A 26,199-nucleotide genomic window follows, 5' to 3' on the forward strand; every position below is an offset into this window, starting at 1 on the left:
GAATCCTGAGTTGAAGATTCAGATTCTTCCAAATCTCAAAAATAAGGACTCAGGACATGGAAAATGCAAAAAAAAAAAAAAAAGAAAGAAATGTTAGAATGGAAGAGGGAAGAGATTATTTGGAGCTCTTCCAATGCTAGTCACCGATACCTGTAATTACATCGACTGAAAAACATTGCCCAAACGCCATTAAGTTCAAGCCTTCCAAACTAACCCCACTGCATATTTTTATACAAACATACAGACAGATCTACACTCTGATATATTAACTGTAGAGAACTATACCTATACTAGACTAAATGTGATCATACAGTAGAAAATCCACTTAACTAGGTCGCCAAACGAGCAGATATTTCCAAGATATGCCCACCAAAGGCAGGAAGATATTGGGCTTACAATGGGAATAGGTGACAATGAAACGAGGACTGCATCAACTAGCCAATGCGGTCCTCAATCGCAGGGGGAAAAAAATAAATAAATCAAACCTGCCCAATCAATATCCGACTGATTTTTGGCCAGATATTAGTTGGAGGCCCATCAGAAGGCCCCATACATTGGTAGATAAGCTACCAAATCAGACTAACGAACCTAAATTGGCAGTTAAAATCTGTCTATGTATGGTCACCTTAAGATCTATCTGTACAAGTGTTGCACAAAAGAAGGTAACTATAATAAAAAATGCAAATCTGTAAGATATTGGACTACAGAGTACAACACAAAATTCCCCATTGTAGAGATATCCTATACATGATATCCACACATATATACATATGAACACACACTTATATAGGTATTATGTACATAGACTGTGCATACCTCTACAGTAGATGTCTGAGAATTCATTAGTTTTTCACTGGCAGGTCTATTTCCACCTGCCTTACTTTTAGGGGTTTGAAGATCAAATGTGGCTGATGCAAGCTTCTGAGCATCTGGCAAACATTCAAGGTCTTCTAAGTGAAAAATGCTAAGTTAAAATTGTTGGCTAAACAGTATATAACCAATAAACATGTCTGCAATACAGTAAAGTAAATGTGCAAGGCACTGTAATTAAAAAAAAAAAAAAACACACGACATGATGAAACTCATCCCAACTTTTTCTGGAATTTTCAGAAAATAAGAATTTTACAGTTTCAAAATTTGAACTGTTGTCTGTGCACTATTTTGTCAATCATCTTTTTAGTGTGGTGTGTGGATCCGATCAATGGGCCCTAGGGGCAACGATTGGATCAGTCAGATATCGCCCACCTCAAGGTTGGCATATCCGGGAGACATCCGCTCATTTGGCAACATCGCCAAACGAGCGGATCTCTCTGTGTATGGTCACGTTTACTCTTGAAGCGGTTAAGAAAAAAAAAAAAAAACCTGTTTCCTACAGTAAGGGAGCAACAAGATCGAAAGTTTTAAGACTAGAGATAGCAGTGGCTGATAGAGAGAAAAAGTAGTTCTGTAAGGAGCAGAGGAGACTGTATAAGGAGATAAGTAATGAAATGTAATGAAAAGCAGAGGAGTAAAGTGACATTTTAGCTATAAGTTATGTACAAAGTGAGGATCAAAATTAGTTACTGTACCAAATATTCATACCTTGGGTCAATGTGTCGTCATAAAATTTGATGGTGTCCTCATGCTCAGAGTCTCTGGAGAGATCACACTTGCTTAATAATGCAACAGGCTCCTGTTTCTCTGGAGAAATGATGTGATAACCAAAGGAAGGCTAGAAAATAAAAACAAAAAAAAAAAAAAAAAAAAAAAAGGTTAGAGCTCTTTAGCATAGCAATTTTTAGCAGACATATTAGACCAGGAGTCATCTTAAAATAAGCATATTTCTTCAAATAATATAAAATAATACTTATTGGTACAAGTATGGTGGCCTGCTGATGCAGACAGGTATCCACAGGTTACGAATATCACTCAGATCAAGATTCAAGCAGGATTGAAAGCTTCATCTGCCAATGCAGCCAGGTTGTGGTGCATCACCAGATAAAGAAAAACCGAAGCTCTGCTTCACTTACTACAGTTCTGATTGATCATGCTCTTTGCACAAACAATCTGAACAACAGGAGTGTGTGGCCCATGTATGATCGGTCCATGGGTCAGATGAAGAAAAGTCAATGACCTTTCAGCCAGCTTGTAGAGATTTTGAAAAAACCAACAACGCTTCCATCTATTTAAACCACTGACATTTTTCATGCAAATTGGAATGTTACTTTGCTCTTTTTTCAATTATGGGGCAGATTTATTAAGGGTGGAATTGAAAATTTGAATTTTCTTTATGGTCTAAACTGTCAAATTCGACTAGTGAATTATCCAAAATCTATTAAAATTATCATACACTGGCCCTTTAAGAATTTGACTAATCGCCAGCTAAAACCTGCCAAATTCATGTAGAAGTCAATGGGAGAGGTCCAGTGTTCAATTTGAAGATTTTGTAGTCTTCCCGACATTCGTTTCCCGAGTTTGGTCAAATTTGATTCGCGTTTTCAGGTCAGTAAAATTCGACCCTTGATAAATGTGCCTCCCGTGTACAAAAAAAACACTGTTTAGCTTCCTCTTGCTCCTGGATTACAGTTGAGACAGTATGTACAAGGGCATTCAAATCCTAATTATATAATTTACATGACATGTCAAGGGCCATAAGCTGCCACAGGCAATCAAACCATATCTTCTACCATGAGATCCGGTATCAAATGCTGATCGTAACCTCTAGGCCCAGTCCTTTTCCTTGTGCAAATAGGAATGCAGTTTTCCTAAAGAATAGAGTACTAGAACTTATGACCTTATGTCATAAGAGGAAATGACCATGACTTTGAAAAGGCTTTAAGTAGGTATGCACAGAATCCAGGATTCTTGTTGCAGCTGGTATTTACACTAATCTGTAAAAATCATGTAGCTTTTCGTCACACAAACAAGATCTCAAAATGTTTCCTTGCGCGTTGAGCAGGGTTATTTTTAACCCTTCCTTACCCTAACTTGCATACCAAATTAGGGTTCCAATTCACCCAAAATTAGAGCGAAAAAGTTAGACCGAATCCCAAAATGGTGGATTCAGTGCATCCCTAGTTTAAAGGGAAATTGTAAAGTTGTCAACTAGCCTTGGGTCTTGACAAAATAATGATATCGACAATAAAATAATACCCTATCAGAGACGGGTAACAGCTGGTATACAGGGTACAATAATAGAAATCAAATATAAAGTCTTAAGAGCCCTACTCTGACACTCAGAAGCTGAACCCAAGACAGATAGGGGGGGAAGGGAAGGCTTATTGTAGTGGTCTCGGGTAATCAAACAATGGTATGCTGACCAAGACTCTGCAGACAGAAGTCAAACAGCAGTGAGATACCGAAGTGTTGGTTAAGAACTGCAAACACCTATCCTGTCTCAAACTAGCAGACATAGATTTTAATGGTTTGTGTATGTTGGAATCAGGAAACATAAAATGGTGTAAAAGGAATTGCAATATTTACTATAGTAAGCTTACATGCCTTCTAATATAGAAGGAGGGCTTTTGACCATGTATGGTATATCCGTGTACCCTTATGGTAAATGCTCTGTAAAAGAGAGATTTTTGTACTTACCGTTAAATCTTTTTCTCTTGTCCTATATTGGGGGACACAGGCACCATGGGGATGAAGATCCTGCAGCTGGAGACTGGACACTAAATAGTTAACTTTAAACTCCTCCTCCTCTGGGCTTCATCCCCTGCCTCCTCCTACAATCTCCAGTTTCGACCGAAGAAGGAGCATGATGACCAAAAACAGAAGAGGAGGAACTCTACCTCCTCCAAACCTCTTAAAAACAAGGTTGAAAAAACATATAAAAGCCGAACCGAACTCCAACAGGAGTCGGTAAAACCACAAGTAAACCAGTGTCGGTACAGGGAGGGAAGGCCTGTGTCCCCCCAATATAGGACAAAAGAAAAAGATTTAACGGTAAGTACAAAAATCTCTCTCTTTCTCTTGCCTAATTGGGGGACACAGGCACCATGGGGACATCCCAAAGCAACCCATGAGGGTGGGACACTAAGCCCCAGGAGGCGTTTAAGCAATGACAGCCTGTAACACCTTCCTCCCAAATGCTGCTTCAGCTGAAGCCTGTGTGTGTAGCCTGTAGAAGCGCGTGAATGTGTGAAGGGACACCCAGGTGGCCGCTCTGCAAACTTGTTCCGCCGATGCTTGATGCCTAACTGCCCAAGAAGTGCTAATCGAGCGAGTAGAGTGCGCCCTCACTTGAAGTGGAGATGCTTTACCCTTAAGTGCGTATGCTCTGATGATGGTAGCACGAATCCACTTGGCTAGTGTAGACTTAGCTGCTTTGGCACCACGTTTGGGTCCGTTGGGAATGACGAACAGGGCGTCAGTTTTTCTGACCTCTTTGGTAGCGTGTAGATATGTGTTGATAGCTCTAACAACATCCAGGTTGTGAAGTTTGCGCTCTCCTGGATGCTTGGGTTCTGGGCACAAGGAAGGCACTACGATATCTTGGTTAAGGTGAAATTCCGACACCACTTTCGGTAAAAAATCTGGAGTAGGCCTGAGGACCACCTTGTCCTTGTGAATGATGGTAAAGGGTGACTTGCAGGAGAGCGCTGCCAATTCAGAGACTCTGCGAACTGATGTAATGGCCAGAAGAAAAACCACTTTTTCAGAAAGGGTATACAGAGGAATGTTGTCTATGGGTTCATATGGATCCTCTTGGAGTACTGAGAGCACCAGGTTGAGGTCCCAAGGTGGTACCGGACAGCGATACGGTGGTATTAACCGGATAGCCCCCTGAAGAAACGTTCCGATATTACTCTTTAGGGCTAGTTTCTCCTGAAGAAGAACGGACAATGCTGATACCTGCACTTTCAGGGAGCTCAAGGTCAACCCTTTCTTCAAGCCCTCCTGTAGGAAGGAGAAAATCTCAGTCTCCGTAGCCTTCTGTGGGTCAGTACCTCTGCGTTGGCACCAGGTGATGAAAGTCTTCCAGACTCTATGGTATATCTTGGAAGAGACTGGCTTGCGTGCACGGAGCATGGTAGGTAGTGCATCCGATGGGGCTCCCGCTCTTCGCAGCACTAGGGCTTCAAGAGCCATGCCGTTAAAGCCCACTGAAGAGAATTCGGGTGGACGACAGGGCCTTGAGTCAGCAGATCGTGCCGTAGAGGAAGGGGAAACGGAGCGTCCTTTGCGAGTGTCACAATGTCTGCAAACCACGGCCTCCTGGGCCAGTATGGAGCCACCAGGATAGTCTGGGTGCCTTCTCTTTTGATCTTTTTGACAACCTTTGGAAGCAGTGCCAGAGGAGGAAAGATGTAGGCCAGAGAAAAACGCCAGGGAATCACTAGGGCGTCTGTTGCGAATGCAAGTGGGTCCATGCTCCAAGCCACAAATCGAGGGACCTTGCAGTTGCTTCGGGATGCCATCAGATCTACTTCCGGTAGTCCCCATCTGTCCACGAGGAGTTGGAAAACTTCCTGATGCAGACTCCACTCCCCCTGATCTAGAGTTTCTCTGCTCAGGTAGTCCGCTAGCCAGTTGTCTACCCCTGGTATGTGTACCGCAGAGATTGCCGGAACGTGTTTTTCTGCCCACAGTAGAATGTGTTGTGCCTCCCTGAGGGCTGCCGGGCTTCTTGTGCCGCCTTGGTGGTTTATATAAGCGACTGCTGTTACATTGTCGGACTGGATCCGGGTGGCGTGGCCTCGGAGGAGGGGCGTCAATCGTTCCAGTGAGTAGCGAATTGCCCTCAGTTCTAAAAGATTGATGGGGAGAGAACGTTCCTCCTGATTCCAAAGACCTTGGACTGTCGTCTGGCCCAACACGCCTCCCCAGCCCCGTAGGCTGGCGTCCGTCGAAAGAACCGTCCAGTGGAGAGGAGGGAAGGGACGCCCCCCTGTTGTCCGTAGTGGCTGTGTCCACCAGGTGAGAGAGCGTTTGACCCGTTCCGGAAGGACTATCCGGCGGTCTAGATTGGTTCGATCTGTGCGTTGGTGCAGCAGAATTGCATGTTGAAGGGCTCTGGTGTGGAATTGTGCATAGGGGATTGCTGGGAAGGATGCTACCATAGTGCCTAGGGTTTGCATGGCTGTCCGGAGAGGGACCCTGAAGGACCTCTGTAGGGTTCGAATCCTGCCCTGGAGGGTGCTGGTCTTGTCTCTCGGAAGAAAGGCTCTCCCTGTCCTGGAATCCAGAATCAGCCCCAGGTATTCTATCGTTTGAGTCGGGATGAGCTTAGATTTGTTGAGGTTGACAGTCCATCCCAGTTCTGTCAAAGTCTTTAGGACCTGAGACGTGTGGTGAAGGGCTTTTGTTGCCGACTCACCTTTTACGAGAAGATCGTCCAAATAAGGAATGACAGGAATGCCCTGTAGTCTTAGTTCTTCTAGTGCTGCCGCCATCACCTTGGTGAATGTGCGGGGGGCTGATGACAGTCCGAATGAGAGTGCGACAAACTGCCAGTGGTGACCGTTCACAAAGAATCTGAGAAACCTGTGGTGGGCTGGGTGGATGGGAATATGGAAGTAGGCATCTTTTATGTCGATGACCGTCATGAACTCCCCGTCTTCCATGGATGCCAAAACTGATTGGATTGATTCCATCTTGAAGTGGCAGCGCCTGACGAAAGGGTTGAGATCTTTGAGATCCAGCACTGGTCTCAGGGAGCCGTCCTTCTTGGGGACCATAAAAAGGTTGGAATAGTACCCTCTTCCCCTGTCTGATTGTGGAACTGGTTGTATAGTTCCTGCTTTGACAAGGTCTTGGATGACCAAGAGAAATTTGCTCTTGTTGTGTAGTTGTCGGGGTAGTCTGGATACGAAAAATCTGTGGGGAGGAGGTTGGGTAAAGTCTATTAGTAGTCCCCGAGAGATGACTTGGAGAACCCAATGGTCCCGAATCTGGAGTTCCCACACCTACCGAAAGGATTGGAGGCGGCCTCCTAGTGGGATCCCTTCGGGGGTGGGCACCCCTTCATGTGGAAGTGGACTTGTCCCGAGAGGACTTGGCCGGTGCTTTGTTGGACGACCAACTGGACCTTTGTTTATTTTGGTAGCGAGAGCGGAAATTGGAGTTGGGTTTGTCTGACTGTGTCTTTGACCTTTGGCCTTGCCGAAAGGGTCGAAAAATGGGGCGTCTCTTGAAGGCTGGTCTTTTGGTTCTGGCCTGTGGGAGTAGCGTGCGCTTACCGCCAGTTTCTTGTGAGATTATTTTGTCTAATTCGGCCCCGAAGAGTAGTTTTCCTTGAAAGGGCAGGCTGACTAGGGAGCGTTTGGATGTGAGGTCGGCCGACCATGTCTTCAGCCAAAGGAAACGGCGAGCTGCCACCGACTGGGCTGAGGCCTGTGCCACCATCTTTGCTGCGTTGATAGCCGCATCTCCAATGTAGTTGGTAGCATCAGCTATTTGAGAGAGGAGATTATCGGTGGTGGGGTCCTCGGACCCGAGAAGTTGCGCAACCTGTTCTACCCAGACCTCCATAGCCTTGGCGACCCAGGCAATAGCAAAGATAGGTCTAAAGGCGGATCCGGACGCTGTGAAGGAAGATTTGCATAACCCTTCCAGACGCTTGTCAATAGGGTCTTTGAATGCTGCTGCGTCCGCCACCGGAATGGTGGTATTCCTGGAAAGTCTGGAAACTGGGGGATCAACCGCTGGGGGTGAAGCCCAGAGCTCAGTGCACTCCTGAGGAAAGGGATAAGTTTGTGAGAAGCGCCATGATATTTGCACCCTGTGGTCTGGATGTTTCCACTGGGCCTTGATGAGGTCGTCCAGCTGTTCGTAAGCTGGAAAGACGTAAGAACTCTTCTTTTGTCTCTTAAAGATATTTTTCGCTGGCTCAACAGAGACGGGCTCTTCTATGTTAAGAGTACTAAGCACCGCTTGTATAAGGCCTTCCACCTCCTTTTGGGTTCTAGGGGTGTCTAGATCTGGATCAATGTGTTCCTGATCGGAGTCATCCTGTGATAGGACTTGGCCTTCCTCATCGGAGGGAGAAAATGGTTCCCTAGGGGAATCAGGTGGCGAAGGTGCAAGGCGTTTGGAACCTGAGGGGAGGTCGGCAGTTCTAGCGGGTTGAGAAAGGTGCTCTAGGACCTTGTCTAATGTCACTGGGATGCTGGCCAGGTTTTGGATGCCTGCAAGTGAGAGGGAAAGGGCCCTGATCAACTCAGACTCAGATGTACTGGCCAAAGGTGGTGGCGAGGAATCTGAAGGTCTGCAGGCCATACACACGGATTCAGCCGATGTCGAATGAAATTTAGCCTTACATTTGGTGCAGGCTAGAAAAGTGATTTGAGTATTTTGGCGTGTGTGAGCTGAGGACTTAGAGGTCCTGGGCTCTTCTGTCTTATCTGCCATGATGCTCTTTCTCCTTCCTGAGAAAATCTCTTTTTTTTTTTAATTATTTATTTATTTATTTTGCTGAGGCAGGGGAATATGGCAAATGCAAGGATAAGAGCCTCCTAATAGTGAAGGTGCTGTGGAGACAGAGAATAGAGGGTTTAGAGTCCCTGGGGAAACCCATGTTTGCCAGGTGTAGTGCCCCTTTAAGAGAAGGAATACTTGCCTGTAGATGTCTGCCTGGACTAGAGGAGCACGGTCGCTGAAGACTTAGGAAGCAGGGGCCCAAGTAGAAGCAGTGTGGGCCGAGGTGCTGGGATAGGAAGCAGCAGCCGTTAGGGTGAGAGGGCTTTTGGCGCCAGAAGAGCCGCCTCAGTGCGAGAGCGGGAGATCCTATTGCGCATAAGGTAGAGACTGGGCGGAAGCGGAAGTGCGTTCAAAGGTGGAACGCACGTTGGCGCTGACGGCAGAGCAGGGGAAAAAAGGCGCGAGAACAGCATCGATGCGCATATTGGAAGGTAGGCGATACAGAGAGGGCTACATAGTGTGAAAAGGAACAGAGAGCAAGGGGGCCCATTTAGGGAATAAGAGAGGGTAGAAGGGTGGAATGTACTCATCACCGTTGCCAGCTGTACTGTGCCCTTTGAATAGGTTTTCCCTGTCACAGACACAAACAAGAATATATGTGAAGACTCGAATATATATTTGCCTGTGTAAGGATATACACCTAAGAGGTGTAGAGCGCTGCTGCAGGCCTCCATGGAGCGGGAAGACAGCGTAGGGAAAAAAGGAGCGAGCCTGCAGACCTCCGCAGAGCGGGAAGGCTATAGGGTAGAGTAGTTGTCAGCTGGAGAGGCTCTTTGAGTGATGTCAGTGGCCCCCATAATGTGGCATGATCCTAACACGCAGTCCTGATCAATTGCTCCAGCCACTAACTATGTGTCTTCTCCTTCTGAGGACACTAACGAAACTGGAGATTGTAGGAGGAGGCAGGGGATGAAGCCCAGAGCAGGAGGAGGAGTTTAAAGTTAACTATTTAGTGTCCAGTCTCCAGCTGCAGGATCTTCATCCCTATGGTGCCTGTGTCCCCCAATTAGGCAAGAGAAAAGGTATAAAAGCTTGTTGTAAGAGGAGTGTCTTTGGGAAGTTCCCCTGTCACACTTAAGTACTATACTGTGGTGTGATTGTGACGTCTTCCTAGGCAAAACTCGTCTTGTCTTTCTTTGTCTAATAAATGACGTCACTTATTTGAATAGCCTTCTCTATGAGTTTTGCTTATAAAAGAGGTCTGGGTACTAAAAATACTTTCAGTCTATGGCAGGGGTGCCCAGGACGTCGATCGCGGTCTACCAGTCGATCCCAAACATTTTCCTGGTAGACCGTGACCTGCCCGACATTTTTTACCGCACTTCTGTGTTGCAACATCAGAAGTCTCACGAGTCGAGACTTCAGACGCGAATACTTAATGCGCCAAATAGCGCGGTGCTGCTGCCCAGCCACCATCTGTTTTGCTCATGCGGGAGCGCGCAGAAGAACCCACTCCAGATGTAAGTGCTATGTGCAAAGCATTTCAATGGCAGCTCCACATGGACTCTCGTGCCTATCGCTGCCTCTGCATATAATAAATTACTCCTAGTATGTTTTAAAGCACAAGCAAAGCTTTAGCAAACTTTAAAAAGAAGTCTCCGAGTCCCAAGGGCATATTAAGCTGTAAATCTATCAGCAGGTCAACATCACTTTGAGCAGCAGACCACTCTTGGCATCTAATCTATGTCTCGGAAGGGTTAACCTGCTTTCCAAAGAGAGAGAATCACTAAGGTTGCTTAGAATCAGATCCTTTGAACTTCTCTTCCGTTACTTAGCAACTTCTATCATGCTCCACTGATACATCTATAGGGGTCGTGCTTTTTCACCTTGGTTTTGGAGCCTATGCCCATGTGGTTGGCTGTGTAGTTCCAGCAGTTGTATTGTAAACTGGACCTACGCTTTGATCCTCCTGGTGACCTGGAGCAACTGCTGAAAACTCACGTGTACTCACATTGTGCTTTTATTTTACCAACAAAGTAAGGTGTTAAAGGGATTTCTGAACGGGAAGCAGAACAGTGCATGTGTAATGTCAACCAACTGTAATGCTTCCCTTGTCTCTTAGTCAGAACCAGTTACACATTATAGAATTAAAGGAAAACTATACCCCCAAAATGAATACTTAAGCAGATAGTTTATATCAAATTGAATGACATATTAAAAAATCTTACCAAACAGGAATATATATTTACATAAATATTGCCCTTTTACATCTCTTGCCTTGAACCACCATTTCGTGACTCTATCTGTGCTGCCTCAGAGATCACCTGACCAGAAATACTACAACTCTAACAGGAAGAAGTGAGGAAGCAAAAGGCAAAACTCTGTCTGTTAATTGGCTCATGTGACCTTACAAGTGGTTTGTATGTGTGCACAGTGAATCTTACGATCTCAGGGGGCGGCACTTATTTTTTAAAATGGCAATTTTCTATTTATGATTACCCAATGGCACATACTAATAAAAAAGTATATTATTATGATAATGGTTCATTTACATGAAGCAGGGTTTTACACATGAGCTGTTTTACTCAGTATCTTTTAATAGAGACCTACATTGTTTGGGGGGTATAGTTTTCCTTTAATGCAGCAAGTCACTGTGTAGGTCAGTGGTGCCCAGGACGTCGATATTTTTCCAAAAGGGATAACAGGATTTTTTGATACTCACCGTTAAATCCTTTTCTCTGTAGTCGATAGGGGGACACAGGGAACAGCTGGGGTTAAGCTCCACCCTCCGGAGGCAGGACACTTGAATAATTGATTAAAGGGGCGTGACCTAGGGTCTGGCTTAACCCGGTGCTACGCCAACCTAATCAGTTTGTACCAAAGAGACTGCTAGCATAAGAAAAAACAAAACTGAATGAGCAGAACGGTAACTCAGGGAGTATTCCCTTATGGACCAACGTGGTCAACATCTCGCCGCGGGGCGGGAAGCCCTGTGTCCCCCTATCGACTACAGAGAAAAGGATTTAACGGTGAGTATCAAAAAATCCTGTTTTCTCTGTCGTCTCAGGGGGACACAGGGAACAGCTGGGGACTTAACAAAGCAGCCCCGAGAACAGCAGGGTGGGAGCGGAAGAGATCGGTACACATTATTGTACCACAGAATGTAACACCTTACGGCCAAACGAGGCCTCAGAGGAAGAAAAGGTGTCAAGTCTGTAGAACTTTGTAAATGTGTGCACAGAGGACCAGGTGGCCGCTCTGCAGATCTGATCCAGGGAAGCCGAGTTGCGCCATGCCCAGGAAGCTCCCATAGCTCTGGTGGAATGAGCACGCACTCCTTCAGGAGGAGATCTTCCTTTAGAGACATAAGCTAGATGGATGAGTTCCTTCAGCCAGCGTGCAATGGAAGTCTTAGAGGCTGCCATGCCTCTGCGGGATCCTTCGGGAATCACAAACAAACGTTGGGAACGTCGAAAGGTCTTCGATTTCTCTATATACCAGCGGAGTGCTCTGACGACATCGAGACTATGAAGTCGCCTTTCCTTAGTGTTAGCCGGATCCGGGCAAAGGGAAGGTACAATAAGTTCCTGGTTGATGTGGAACGAAGACACAACCTTGGGTAGGAAGGAAGGAACAGTGCGCAGAACTGCCTTATCCTTGTGGAAAACCAGGTAAGCGGGATCACAGGAGAGAGCACTGAGTTCGGATACTCGGCGTGCCGACGAAATCGCCACCAGGAACACCACCTTCCAGGTAAGCAGCTTGTCAGAGATAGTACCCATGGGTTCGAAGGGAGGATCCAGTAAGGCTGCAAGGACAAGGTTGAGATCCCAACCTGGGATCGGAGGGCGGAACGGTGGTGCCACATGGGCAACACCTTGTAGGAAGGTATGAACGGTATCTTCGAGGGCCAGTCGAGAATGGAAGAGGGCTGATAGTGCCGATACTTGTACCTTCAGTGAGCTAAGCTTGAGACCCAGTTGAAAACCTTGTTGCAAAAAGGACAAGATTCTTGGTATGTCGTAATCCAGAAAAGGGAACCCGGCCTCTCGGCACCAACTCCAGTAGCTGCGCCATACCCTATGGTAGGCTTTGGACGAGGTAGGTTTACGAGATTTCAACATTGTGGTAATGACCTCGTCAGATATGCCTCGTCTCCGCCAATTGTCCGCTTCAATAGCCATGCCGTCAAAGCGAAGAGGCCCGGATTGTGGTGTGCTATGGGCCCCTGGAGAAGGAGATCGTCCCTGGCTGGTAGTCGCACTGGTGGAGACACCGACATCTCTTGCAGATCGGAGAACCAAGTTCTTCTGGGCCAATATGGGGCTATGACAATGACCTTGATATTCGATCGTCGTATCTTTTTGAGGACCCTGGGCAACATGGGCAGAGGAGGGAAGACGTAAGCTAGGTCGAAGTGCCAACTTTGAGTCATGGCATCCACTCCTGCTGCTAACGGATCCCGGGCGCGAGCGAAGAACGATTGTACTTTTCGGTTGTTTCTGGAGGCCATCAGGTCTATCTGGGGAAGGCCCCACTGACTGACTAGGAGAGAGAACACCTCTGGATGAAGCTCCCATTCTCCTGGGTCTAGTTGGTTTCGGCTGAGGAAATCCGCTTTCGTGTTGTTCACCCCTGGAATGTGGATGGCTGACAGCCTTACTGAGTTTAGTTCTGCCCAGCCTAGAATCTGTTGGGCCTCCGCTAGAGCTGCCTTGCTGCGGGTTCCTCCTTGTCTGTTTATGTAGGCGACCGTGGTGGAGTTGTCGCTCTGAACTCTCACTGATCTTGTCTGCAATTGCCGCGTCCAGTGCTGGAGAGACAGTCGGACTGCCCGAAGTTCTAGGATATTTATTGGGAGAAGTATTTCGGGAGCGGACCATAGGCCTTGCACGGATAGGTTGTCCCATGTCGCCCCCCAGCCCAGAAGACTGGCGTCGGTAGTTATCACTGTCCAATCCGGGATTGCCCAGGATTGGCCCGTTGACAGATTGTCCCGTTGCAGCCACCACAGGAGGGAGTCCCTTGTCGACTGTAGAAGAGGGATCTTCTGAGAGAGTTGACCTCCCTTCCAGCGGGACAGTATGTTGGCTTGGAGAGGTCTCAGATGAATCTGTGCGAATGGTACCGCCTCCATGGACGAGACCATCGATCCCAATACTTTCATGGCCAGATGAACTGTGGGAAACTGGAGAGAAGCTAGATGGCGAATTTGATCTCTCAACTTTCTCTGTTTGTCCAGTGGAAGAATAACCCGCTGGGAAAGGGTGTTGAACTCCAACCCCAGAAATGTCATCTGATAGCTGGGAATGAGATTGGATTTGTCCCAGTTTATGGTCCAGCCGAAGTCTTGCAGTAGTAGGATCGCCCTCTGGAGATCCGATTTGCCCTGTTCCATTGTCCTGGACTTCAAGAGCAGGTCGTCCAGATAGGGGGTCACTGATATCCCTTGAAGGCGCAAAGAGGCTGCAGTCACCGCCATTAATTTGGTGAAGACCCTGGGGGCGGAGGAGAGGCCAAATGGGAGAGCCACAAACTGATAATGGCGATTCTTGAAGGCAAACCTCAGGAAGCGATGATGAGGTGGCCAGATAGGGACGTGGAGGTAGGCGTCCTTGATATCCAGAGACATCATCAGTTGTTCCGGTTCCATTCCTCGAATTACAGACCGTAACGTTTCCATCTTGAAGCGTACAGACCGTATGTGTTTGTTGAGGTACTTTAGATCGAGTACTGGTCTGAAGGAACCGTCTCTTTTGGGAACCAGGAAGAGATTGGAGTAAAACCCGGAGAATTTCTCCTGCGGAGGTACCGGGACAATTACTCCGTTGTGTTCCATCTTGGAAATACAGTCCAGAAAGGCTTGAGCCTTGATTGGGGCGGATGGGAGCCTGGACATCAGAAATTTGTTGGAGGGGGGGGGGAAGAGAAGTCCAGATGATACCCCTCCGACACAATCTCGTTGACCCAATTGTCCGAAGAATGTCTTGTCCACACCTCCCGGAATTGAAGCAACCTGCCCCCAATTGGTTGCCGTGACCCCGGAGGGGGTGACCCGTCAAGCTGAAGTGGACTTGTCTGCTGGAGGCTTGTTATGGAACTTGTTCGGTTTCCACGCTGAACGTCCCTTATCGCCGGTCTTTGTTCGGAAGTTGGAACGGTGTGGGGAATTGCTATGCCTGGTGTAACGACCACTTTGGCCACGAAAATTTTTGCCTCGTCTGAAGGAGGAAGGTGTTTTGGATTTAGGTTGAGGGAGAAAAGAGCTTTTTCCTCCAGTGGCCTGAGAGATGATCTTCTCTAATTCCTCTCCAAAGAGTTTCTGACCCTTGAAAGGCAGTGAAGTAAGGGACTTCTTGGAACTGATATCCGCCGTCCAACTCTTAAGCCAAAGGGTTCTACGGGCTGCTACTGATAGAGCTGAAGTGCGAGCCGTAATCTGGGCAGCGTCCAGAGTAGCATCACACATATATGCAGAGACTTCAGCGATCGCTTGTGCTGTGGAGAGAAGTTCAGTTCTGGGAACTCCCTCTTGAATGTCCTTGACGAGAGACTCAGCCCATGTCTGTATGGCCCTGGATACCCAGGTAGAAGCCAGGACAGGGCGTAGTGTAGATCCGGCAGATGAGTATAGGGATCTCAAGAAACCCTCCAGCCGTCTATCGGTAGGGTCCTTGAATGCCGCCGCATCAGTGACTGGAAGAGCTGTGGTTCTTGAAAGCCTAGAAACTGGTGCGTCAACCATAGGTGGCATGGACCACTTGTCCACCCAGTCCTTTGGAAAGGGATAGGATTTGGAGAATTTTCGGGAAGCCTGAAACTTTCGTTCAGGAGTATTCCATTCGTCATTAACTATGGCAATGAGTTGATCGTGAGCCGGAAAATCCGTAGAGGCTTTTTGTTGCCTCTTGAATAAGCTGGCCTCTTGAGATTGTTGATCAGGTGAAGGAGTAATTTTTAGTACTTCTAGAACACTCCTGATAATGTTGTCAACGTCATGTTGAGGTTCACGGTGTCTGGACGCTTCGTCCTCATCCTCTTCTCCAGAAGACACGTCAGAAAGAGGAAGTTCGCCTTCGGAGTGAGATGAATCTGCTCCTGCTGAGGAGCAGTCCGAATGAGGAACAAAGGAAGACTCCCCTTTAGAGGGGTCTGCTCTTTTGCGTTTGCCGCTGGATTTCTGGCCTAACTTGGCTAGAGCCTTTCCCAAGTTGTCTGCAATGGCGGGTAAACTTTGAAGAGAGGCCAATGATTGTGATAGCTGAATAGCCCAAGGAGGAGCCGTTGGAGCTGCGGAAGTGCTTGCGCCCCCATCTAAGGTGATGTCTTCTATATTAGAAATATCAGATGGAGGCCCTGAAGGAGAGGTTCCTGGAATGGAAACAGAACCCTGCCCCCTGGAACAGGATTTGCAGAGAGGCTCGCCCTGACCCCCTGAAGTTTTAGCATTGCATTTGGTGCACATGAAATAAGTGACCGTAGCTGGCGTGCCACTGCTGGTGCTCTCCCCCCCGGCCTTGGGAATAGCCCCCCTGACTTACCTTCTGCCATTGCAATGTCTATGGTACCTGCTGAATAGGTTTGGCAAAGGTACTGGGAACCTGCAGAGAAGTGCTACAGCTGTTATTGTTAAGGCTGAATACTGCTCTATTAGTGGTAGAGAGTATGTCCCAGGACTGAAGGACTTGTCCGCCTATGCCCCTGCTGTAACCCGCAGCGTGTGAGAGAATGCGCTGCTTTCGGCGCGAGTGAACCCAAAATGGCGCCGTGGAACGCATGTGTGCGTTCCAGCTACGGCGCGCAGCGAAAATGGCGTCCATGCGCAGGGAGAAGAAGCAGGGAGACTCGCGTCGCTGCTGAGAGCTACGAGTCCGTCCTTAGGGCAGCGTGCAGGCAGGGCCAGAGTGTCATAAGTAAGCAAACAGGCTCCAAACAGTTAGGAGTCCTGCCAGTCTGCGTGTTCCCCCTGTTGTAAGCCCCATAGAAGAACCACGGCAGGCATAAATGCAAGGCAGAGGGGGGGGGGGGGTTGAGCAGGCAAGTGAGTGTGTTAAGATAATTCTGGTTACTCACAGAAGTCATACCGGCCCAGAGACCCTGTATCCTTAGCAGGAGTGGGTATTAATGGATGGTCGTTATAGCCCAAGGGCTAGGAAGAGACCCCGGTATGAATCCAACGAAGGAGGTCCCCTGTTGAAACAGGTAGCCCTGCTCTGGGGAGACCCCTTGTCTGATGAATTCTTCTGTAGATATATATGTAGAAGTGCATGTCCTACCTCCTAGCAGGACACTTAAAAACTGATTAGGTTGGCGTAGCACCGGGTTAAGCCAGACCCTAGGTCACGCCCCTTTAATCAATTATTCAAGTGTCCTGCCTCCGGAGGGTGGAGCTTAACCCCAGCTGTTCCCTGTGTCCCCCTGAGACGACAGAGAAAGGTTGAAATGGCTCACTTCTGATCTTTAGAAGCCAAACAACAAGCAAAGACACAAAAAGGAGGGCTGACAGCAACAAGCAGGGACACAAGGGAGAGCTGAGCAACAAGCAGGGAAACAAAAGGGAGGGCTGACAGCAACAAGCAGAGACACAGAAGAGAGAGCTGACAGCAACAAACGGGTGCACAGAAGGGAGAGCCGTCAGCAACAAGCAGGGACACAGAAGAGAGGGCTGAGCAGCAAAGGGAGTGTGTTTAAACTTTCATAACCAGCCAAATTTTGTGTAGTTAACATGGTAATTAGGAGGTGTGGTCAAAAATGGGCTTGGTCAAAAAATTGCTGTGCGTTACCAAGGTAGATCTTCTGATGGGGGCAGGTGTCAAGAGTAGATCCCAGTGTAACAAAGTCTGGGCACCCCTGGTCTATGGTGATCATGGAAGGCCCTGATGCTGTCTTTGCCAAACACACTAAAGCAGAAGTGAATTGTGTTGAGAAACAGATATGTGCACTTTTAGCCTTGTTGTTGCACTTACCCTTTTTACATCTTGACCACCACCTAAGCAACCCAACGCCTCCGACCGTTGACCAAAAAACTCTCCCAATGAAAGACGCAAATAACTTGCATCCTCTAAGGGCTCCGGAGATGTTTTAAGTAATACATTAGTGCTCACTGGAATTTTCCATGAAGTTTCAGCCATGTTATGAGAACAGTTATCTAAATCCATCTTCTCCTCCTGCAGGTAAGAAATAGTATTTAACTACAATGCCATTAGAAAGTACTAATTTTATGAAAATTGTTTCTCACAAAGATTGCCAATTTATACTCATGCTGCCCAAGCTAAATACATGCTTTATTTACATACTAAAACTTGAGGAATATCTACCTGCAGTAATCCTCACCTTATTACTTTGCTTACCTTCTACAAGAAACATCACTTACAACAGGTATTTTTAAAGGTTATGCAGCTTTGCAGATTAAAACAGTTAAGGGACTCCAAAAAAAAAAACAAAAACCAAGCATAACGTTTTTATGCACTTCACAACTGATTCGCCGATTTTCTGGATTCCCAGGAGACTTTTTTTTTTATAGTCATGAAATATTCCCCCCCCCCCTCGCCGTTTTTTCAGGGGTGACAAAGTATCCATCTAATGAGTCATTGGGAATTCACGGTTAGATTGTAAATTCATGCCCTTTTTCAAATCTATGTTTGGCATAATCATTGATGTTGAAGTTACTATAATACTAATGATATTGGATTATTATTGTTCTTATTGCATATACAGTATCTTTATTGTCTGTATCAACATTATTTGCTACTGTTGCTGTAACTTATCAATATAATTCTAAGTTTTATGTAAATAATATTACTAATTTCACTATAATACACCTTTCTTTTTGAAATGTTTAAAAATTATCTTTGAAAAATCCAATAAAAACTATTGAAACAGTAAATTCATGCCCTTTTAAATACATATATGATAAACTAGAAAAATTTTTTACCTGTATGAATCTATGTTCTTCTTCAAATTCGTTTTGATCTTCTTGAATCATGGCTAAGGCATCAGCTATGTCAACAGAATGAAACACAAACATTATTAAAGTAACACTAAAAAATAATATACGGTTGTCCTGCACTGGTAAAACGGGTGTGCTTGCAACAGAAAAAGTACTTCAGTTTATATAAACAAGTTGCTGTTTTGTAATGGATGCAGCCATTCAAAGGAGAAAAGGCTCAAGTAAAGCAAATAAGCTCTGTAGAATACCCTTCTATTTTACAGAGCTTATCAGTTACTATTTAACCTGTGCCATTTAGCCCTATTTTAATTGCCTTCATTGCTACACAGCAGCAGTGTTTCTGAAGCAAACATTTGATTTTTTGATACTCACTGTTAAATCTGTTTCTCTGTAGTCAAAAGGGGGACACAGGGAACGATAGTGTTAAGCTCCACCCTCCAGGATGCTTGGAAATAATTAAGGGGCATGCCCTACTAGGCATACATACACTGTATTCACCAATCAGTTTGGCCCAAAAAAGCAAGGCAGAGTTACTCCACGCCCATGAGGCTCCCATTGCCAAGTGGGCTCGGATTCTGTATGGTGGGGTCCTTTCCTTTGACAGGTAGGCTTGTCTGACGGTCTGTCTGATCCACCTAGGGATAGTGACTTTTGATGCTGCTTGTCCACTGGTAGTATGAACGGAGGAAGATTTTGACCGTTCCAGATACCACCGAAGCGCTCTAATGAAGTCTAGGTTGTGATGTAGTCTCTCTGTTGTTCTTAGGATCTGAGCATTGCGACGGTACTACAATCTGGTGATTTATGTGGAAGGATGACACTACCTCAGGTAGGAATGCAGGTACCGTGTGAAATACCGCCTTATCCTTGTGGAAAGCCAGGAATGAGGGTTCGCAGGATAGTGTGCTCAGCTCAGACACTCTCCTGGTTGACGAAATCGCCACTATAAATACCACCTTCCATGTGAGCCAAGTATCCAATATGGGGCTCAATGGTTCAAATTGGGGATTCAGCTGTGCCTCAAGCACCAGATTAAGGTCCCAACCCTCAACTAGTGGGTGAAAGGGAACCATATGTGCCACCCCCAGGAGAAATGCATGTATTGTATCTTTCATGGCTAGCCCATGTTGAAATAGGATAGATAAGGCAGACACTTGCACCATGAGGGAGCCGATCTTTAGGCCTAGCTGTAGGCCCTTTAGCAGAAATAACAGAATTAGAGGTATGTTGAGTTCGTGAAAGGGCAGGTTGGACTCTTTACACTAATTAGAATAAGAGTGCCACACTCTGTGATATGATTTTGACAAGGTGGGTTTTTGTGCCTTCAGCATCGTTGAGATTACTTCCTCTGCTAGTCCATGACTCCAACAGATCCCATTAAAGCGAAGAGACCAGAGTTGGGCTTAACTATGGGTCCTTGTCAAAGACGATCTGGTCCAAGCGGATTGGCTGTGCCACAGACAGATTCGGATGATCAGAGAACCAGGTCCTCCGAGGCCAGTATGGGGCCACTACTATTACTATGATGGGAGACTGTCTGATCTTCTTGAGAACCAGAGGAAGCATGGGAAGGAGGAGGAAAGAAATAGGCCAGGTCAAACATCCAGACCTGTGTCATGGTTTCCACTCTGTTCGCCAGTAATGAGCGAAAAATATTCTGGATGCCATCAGATCTATCCGAGGTTGTCCCCAGTGATCCACGAGCTCCAGTTGATTTAGACTGAGAAAGTCCACTTTTATATTGGACACTCCTGGTATGTATATGGCCATCTTCTTCTTTGGTCTTCTGGCGATTCGACAATTTTCGTGACTTTCGGCGCATGCGCAGTTGACTGCTCCAACTTAATTTAGATAATGTGTGACGGAGGACCAGGTAGCCACCCTACAGATCTGCTCCAAGGAAGCAGAGTTTCGCCATGCCCAGGAGGCTCCCACCGTTCTAGTGGAGTGAGCCCCGAGTCCTTCAGGCGGCTATCTTCCTTTTGCAGAATATGCTTGTTTTATGGATTCTCAAATCCACCTTGATATAGTCGACTTGGAAGCTGCCTGACCCCGACGGGGGCCGGATGGGATGACGAACAGAGCTTGAGACTTTCGGAAAGGTTTTGATCGTTCCACATACCATCTCAGTGCTCTAACAACATCCAGATTATGGAGTCTACGTTCCTTATTCTTAGGTTCTGGGCAAAGAGACGGGAGAACAATTTCTTGGTTCACATGAAACGCAGACACTACCTTGGGTAGAAAGTCAGGAACCATGCAGAGAACGGCCTTATTTGTTCAAAATTAGCTAAGGAGGAGCACACGACAGGGCGCTAATCTCGTCGATGATATTGCTACTAGAAACACCACCTTGTAGGTGATCCATGTCTCCGATATTGCATGCATTGGTTCAAACGGAGGATCCAGCAATGCCTCCAGCACTACATTGAGGTCCCAGCTAGCTACCGGTGGCTTGAAAGGCGGCACGATATGGGCCACTCCTTGTAGAAACGTGCGAACCAAGTCTTCATTCGCTAAACGAGATTTAAACAGAATTGACAGGGCCGACACCTGGACTAAGTGAACTGAGCTTGAGACCCATTTGTAGCCCCTGTTGTAGAAAGGATAGTATCCTAGACAATTGCAGTTCCAGGAACGGGAAATGTGATTCTTCGCACCACTTGGAGTAGGTCTGCCAAACCCTGTGGTACGACTTGGCCGATGAAGCTTTTCGAGCCCTCAGGATAATAGGTAGGACCTTTTCATCGAATCCTTGTCTGCCAGACGGACCTCTCAAGGCCATCCCGTCAAAGCGAAGAGACCCAGGTTGTGGTGTGCTATGGGACCTTGCTGAAGAAGGTTCGGCCTGCACTTTAACCTAAATGGTTGCGCTACTGACATCTCCTGCAGGTCGGTGAACCAAGTTCTCAGAGGCCAGTATGGGGCCACTGTTATTACTGTTGATCTTGATCTTCTTCAGAACCCTTGGCAGCATGGGAAGTGGCTGAAAGACATATGCAAGGTTGAACTGCCAGCGCTGCGTCATGGTATCCACCCCCACTGCTAATGGGTCTCTGCAGCATGCGAAAAATCGTGTTACTTTTCGATTGTTTCTTGATGCCATTAGATCTATGCTGCGAGTCCCCCATTGATCTACAAGCTCTTGGAATGTCACTGGATGTAGTTCCCATTCCCCCGGGATCCAGCCGATTCCGACTGAGAAAGTCCGCTTTTGTGTTGGACACTCCCAGAATATGTATTGCAGATAACTTTACTGAATTGATTTCTGCCCAGAAAAGAATCTGCCTGGCTTCCACCAGCGCCGCTCAACTTCTTGTTCCTCCCTGACGATTTATGTACGCTACTGTTGTCGCTTTGAATGCGTATAGGGCTTGCTCGGAGTTGATCTGCCCATTGAACTAGGGCCAGCTTCACTGCTCTCAGTTCCAGAATGTTTAGTGGTAGTCTGGCTTCGTCTGGAGACCATTGACCTTGTGCTGACTGCTTGTCCCATGTCGCCCCCCATCCCTGGAGGCTGGCATCCGTGGATATCACCACCCACTCCAGAATTGCCCATGATTGATCCCTGGCTAGATGCTCTGGGCTCAGCCACCATTGCAGTGCTGTCCTTGTCTGCTGCGACAGGGGTTGAGATAAAGATCCCCCTTTCCATGTTGCTAGGATGCTGGCTTAAAGAGGTCGCAGGTGTATTTGCGCAAATGGAACAGCTTCTATGGCGGAGACCATTGTTCCCAGCACTTGAATTGCTTTGTGTATTGCCGTGCTTTGACTGGCGATTAAGTAGCGGACTTGATCTCCGATTTTGGTCTGCTTGTCTATGGGCAAGCTCACAGTCTGTGCAATTGTGTCGAATTCCAGGCCTAGAAACATCATACTGTGACTGGGCTCTGTGTTGGACTACATTGTTTAGGTCCTCATCTCTGAACTGGCTTTTAGAAGGAGATTGTCCAGAAAGGGTGTCACTGAAATCCCCTGTAGCCTTAATGTGGCCGCCATCAACTTTGTAAAGACTCTGGGGGCGGACGACAGACCAAACGGAAGTGCCACAAATTGGAAGTTCTTGAAGGCAAATCGTAGATAACGGTGATGGGGAGGCCATATCGGGACATGTAGATATGCATCCTTTATATCCAGGGACATCAACAGTTGTCCTTGTTCCATCCCCTGAATGACTGACCTCGGAAGTTTCCATCTTGAACTTTACCGATCGGATGAATTTGTTGAGACCCTTGAGATCGAGCACTGGTCTGAGCGATCCATCCCTCTTTAGTACTGTAAAAAGGTTTGAGTAGAAACCGGAGAATCTCTCTGTAGTAGGTACTGGACTCATTACTCCGGACCGCTCCAGTCTTCCTATACAATCTAGGAAAGCTTGTGCTTTCTGCGAACTGTGAGGAACCCTGGACATGAAAAATCTCCTGGGTGGCATGGTTTTGAAATCTAGGTCCTTCTGTCACAATTTCTTCGACCCATACATCCGAAGAATGATGTTTCCATTCCTCCCGGAATCAAAGTAACTTGACCCCTATACTTTCCAACGATTCCGGAGGGAGTGCCCCGTCAGGCGGGCTTCTCTTCTGCGGGTTTGATGTGTGGCCTGTTGGTCTTCCATGTTTCCCGCCTTTGAACGAAAGTTTGATCACTGTGGGGAGTTGCTTCTGCTGTTAAATCTGCCACTTTGGCCACGAAAAAAATTTCCCCGTCTATTTGAGGTGGTTGCTCTGCTTCTGGCCTGCGGTAGGAAAGTACTCTTACCCCCCCCCCCCCGTAGCTTGGGAAATAATTTTCTCTAACTCCTCTCCGAACAGTCTTTGCCCCTTAAAGGGAAGCGAAGTTAGTGACTTCTTGGAGCTAATATCCGCCGACCAGTTCTTGAGCCATAAAGTTCTGCGTGCCGCAACAGACAATGCTGAAGTCCGGGCCGTGACTTGTGATGTGTCCAGAGTGGCATCACAAAGATAGCTAGATGCCTCAGCAATAGCTTGTGCTGATTCTAACAGTTCCTGTCATGACGTTCCGCTCTGAATGTCTTTAACCAGAGATTCTGACCATGCCTATATGGCCCTGGACACCCATGCCGACGCCAGACATGGACGCAGCATCGAACCTGCAGACGAGTAAATTGCTCGTAAAATCCCCTCCAGTCTTTAAATGCTGCTGCATCAGTGACTGGCAGTGTGGTGGACTTGGAGAGTCTAGACACAGGAGCATCAACTGCTGGTGGGTTAGACCCAACCATTTACTCTTTTAGGAAATGGATATCATTTATTAAACTTTTTATTCGTCTGAAGTTTGTGTTCAGGTGAGTTCCACTGATTCTGAATCAAACTTTGGAGTTGGTCATTCTCCGGAAAGCAAACAGAAGATTTGTGTTGTCTCTTGAATAGATTGGACGCTTCCGCAGTGTGTTTAGGCTTCTGGGAAATATTAAGCACCTCAAGAACTTCTTTGATGATACAGTCTGTCGTGTAGACACAGTCACAGTCTTTTCCTTCACTTCCTGCGCAATACGGAGGAGGCTGCCAGCACCACCGCACCCTGCACCGGCATTCCCCTTCCAGCAGCCTGACCTCAATGCGCCTGTTCAGCGCACGTCCCAGAGGCTGCCTAGCCACATCTTGCAGGGATAAGCCGGAACAGGTAGGAGCCGGTGCTGCCCCAATGATAGACCAAGCAGGGAGAGCTGGTACTCAGGAGGGAGGACTAGGGGAAGAGAAGGGGGAGTTCCTAAGAACCCTTTAGGCAGACAGACCTGCGACAGTGCAGACATTGTGCCACTTACCCCGCCACACCTTCTGCTCTGAGACATTCGGCGCAGGCAACGTCTAGGTGGTCTTAGCTAGTGCTAGTGTTGACCCCGGTGTGTCGCTCCTCGTAGGGGGCTGCCTCTTTGAAAACAGGTAACCTTGTTTTGCAGGCCTCACCCCGGGTATCAGCTGAAGACTGAACGTAGAGACACGCGACGGTCCAACGTCACGGGAGCAGGACACTTAAAAAACTGAAGAGGAATGTACAGTGTATGGGGTAAAGCCTGATGGGCACGCCCCTTAATTGTTCAAGTATCCTGCATCCTGGAGGATGGAGCTTAATCCCCATGGTTCCCTGTGTCCCCCTAAGACGACAGAGAAAATTTTCTTTGAAGCTTGAAACTTTCGTTCTGGGTTGTCCCATTCCCCATGTATCATGTCTAGGAGTGGTTAATACGTCAGGAAGCAGTTTGTAGATTTGTGCCATCTATGAAACAAACGTGATGTTTCCCTTTGCTGTTTTTGTGAGATATGCAATACCACAAGCTCCCCTTTAATAAGCCTGTCAACATCGTCCATGTGGTATATCACGGTCCTTAGTATACTCCCGAGTTTTGGGCCTTCCCGAGCAGCCCTCAGAGGGTGGCAACTCTCCTGATTGGAAGGATACTTGGTCAACTGACGACTCGTGAGATGGAGACTGGGTGGGCATGAGCCCCTTCAGTTCGTCTGACTGCTTGCGCTAGCCAAACTCAGGCACAAAGCCAGTGGCAAAGGCCCCTGCAGTGATGCCAGTGACAGATAGTTTAATTGCCAAAAGGGGTGCTGGTGGCTCTGGTGGGTGGCTGACGGGACCTGGGAAGTTCCCTCTTGACCAGTTAACTGGCTGTACTACCACTGGGCTGGGATCGGAATTGCCCCCTGAAGCAGGCGATGCCTGGGAGACCAGGGTGAGTCTGCACAGCAGCTCACCCTGGTCTCCTGGCATTTTGCCATGGCATTTGGTACAGGCAAAGTACTTCACCTGTACTGCTGTGGTATAGTGAACTCTGGTATATGCCGAACGTCGTGAGCGTTGACCTTTTTTGAAGAGTGCCCCAGCGAAGAGCTTCACATGCTGCTATGCTTCACGCCTATTATTCCAAGATGGCCGCTGGAAAGCATTGCGTTCCAACAGCATACGCAAAAGTAGAATGGTGCGGGCTTGCCCCCATCCCTGCCGGAATGAACCGTCCGCTCTTCTGAGCTCCCTGCCTGCCGGGATGTGCAGACACTTCCTCATTCTGGTGCAGGAGTTAGCAGTCTGTCCCAGTAGCGACTCAACCAGCAGACGGACCCGACTCATTTGCTCCCTCTCTCTACGCTCCCAAGTGCTGGCACTGTAAGGGGAAAATGGCATGCTAGAAGGTGTCTGTGTGTGTGTGTGTCTGTGTGTGTGTCTGTGTGTGTGTCTGTGTGTGTGTCTGTGTGTGTGTCTGTGTGTGTGTGTGTGTGTGTGTCTGTGTTGTGTGTGTGTCTGTGTGTGTGTCTGTGTGTGTGTCTGTGTGTGTGTCTGTGTGTGTGTCTGTGTGTGTGTCTGTGTGTGTGTCTGTGTGTGTGTCTGTGTGTGTGTCTGTGTGTGTGTCTGTGTGTGTGTCTGTGTGTGTGTCTGTGTGTGTGTCTGTGTGTGTGTCTGTGTGTGTGTCTGTGTGTGTGTCTGTGTGTGTGTCTGTGTGTGTGTCTGTGTGTGTGTCTGTGTGTGTGTCTGTGTGTGTGTCTGTGTGTGTGTCTGTGTGTGTGTCTGTGTGTGTGTCTGTGTGTGTGTCTGTGTGTGTGTCTGTGTGTGTGTGTGTCTGTGTGTGTGTGTGTCTGTGTGTGTGTGTGTCTGTGTGTGTGTCTGTGTGTGTGTGTGTGTGTGTCTGTGTGTGTGTGTGTGTCTGTGTGTGTGTGTCTGTGTGTGTGTGTCTGTGTGTGTGTGTGTGTGTCTGTGTGTGTCTGTGTGTGTCCCATAGCTAGAGATTGACCTCGGTGGCTCACCACAGCAGAGACAGGTACCCCTGCTCCTGGTGTTGCCCCAGGTGCCAGCCTGTGCTGGCCGAACATTATCTCACAGGATGGGATTGTCTGTCCTCCTAGAAGCAGGACTCTTGAAAAACTGATTGGCGATTAGTGTGTATG

The 26,199-nt window shown here is 47.5% G+C and overlaps 1 protein-coding gene across 4 annotated transcripts in view; it reads right to left on the reverse strand.

The window, feature by feature from the left end:
- Positions 1–26,199, reverse strand: part of cep192.L (centrosomal protein 192kDa L homeolog) — a 94,046-nt gene that overhangs the window by 35,854 nt on the left and 31,993 nt on the right. For 3 of the 4 annotated variants that reach the window (XM_041565455.1, XM_018266528.2, NM_001199071.1), the window contains 4 exon segments: positions 18,278–18,342; positions 17,310–17,510; positions 1,582–1,711; positions 817–950 (listed from right to left, as the gene is read on the reverse strand). In XM_041565455.1, the coding sequence (XP_041421389.1) occupies positions 817–950; positions 1,582–1,711; positions 17,310–17,510; positions 18,278–18,342 (530 nt within the window). 4 annotated transcript variants of the gene reach the window in all.

The sequence above is a fragment of the Xenopus laevis genome, chromosome 6L (genome assembly GCF_017654675.1).
Source record: "Xenopus laevis strain J_2021 chromosome 6L, Xenopus_laevis_v10.1, whole genome shotgun sequence".
Lineage (NCBI taxonomy): Eukaryota > Metazoa > Chordata > Amphibia > Anura > Pipidae > Xenopus > Xenopus laevis.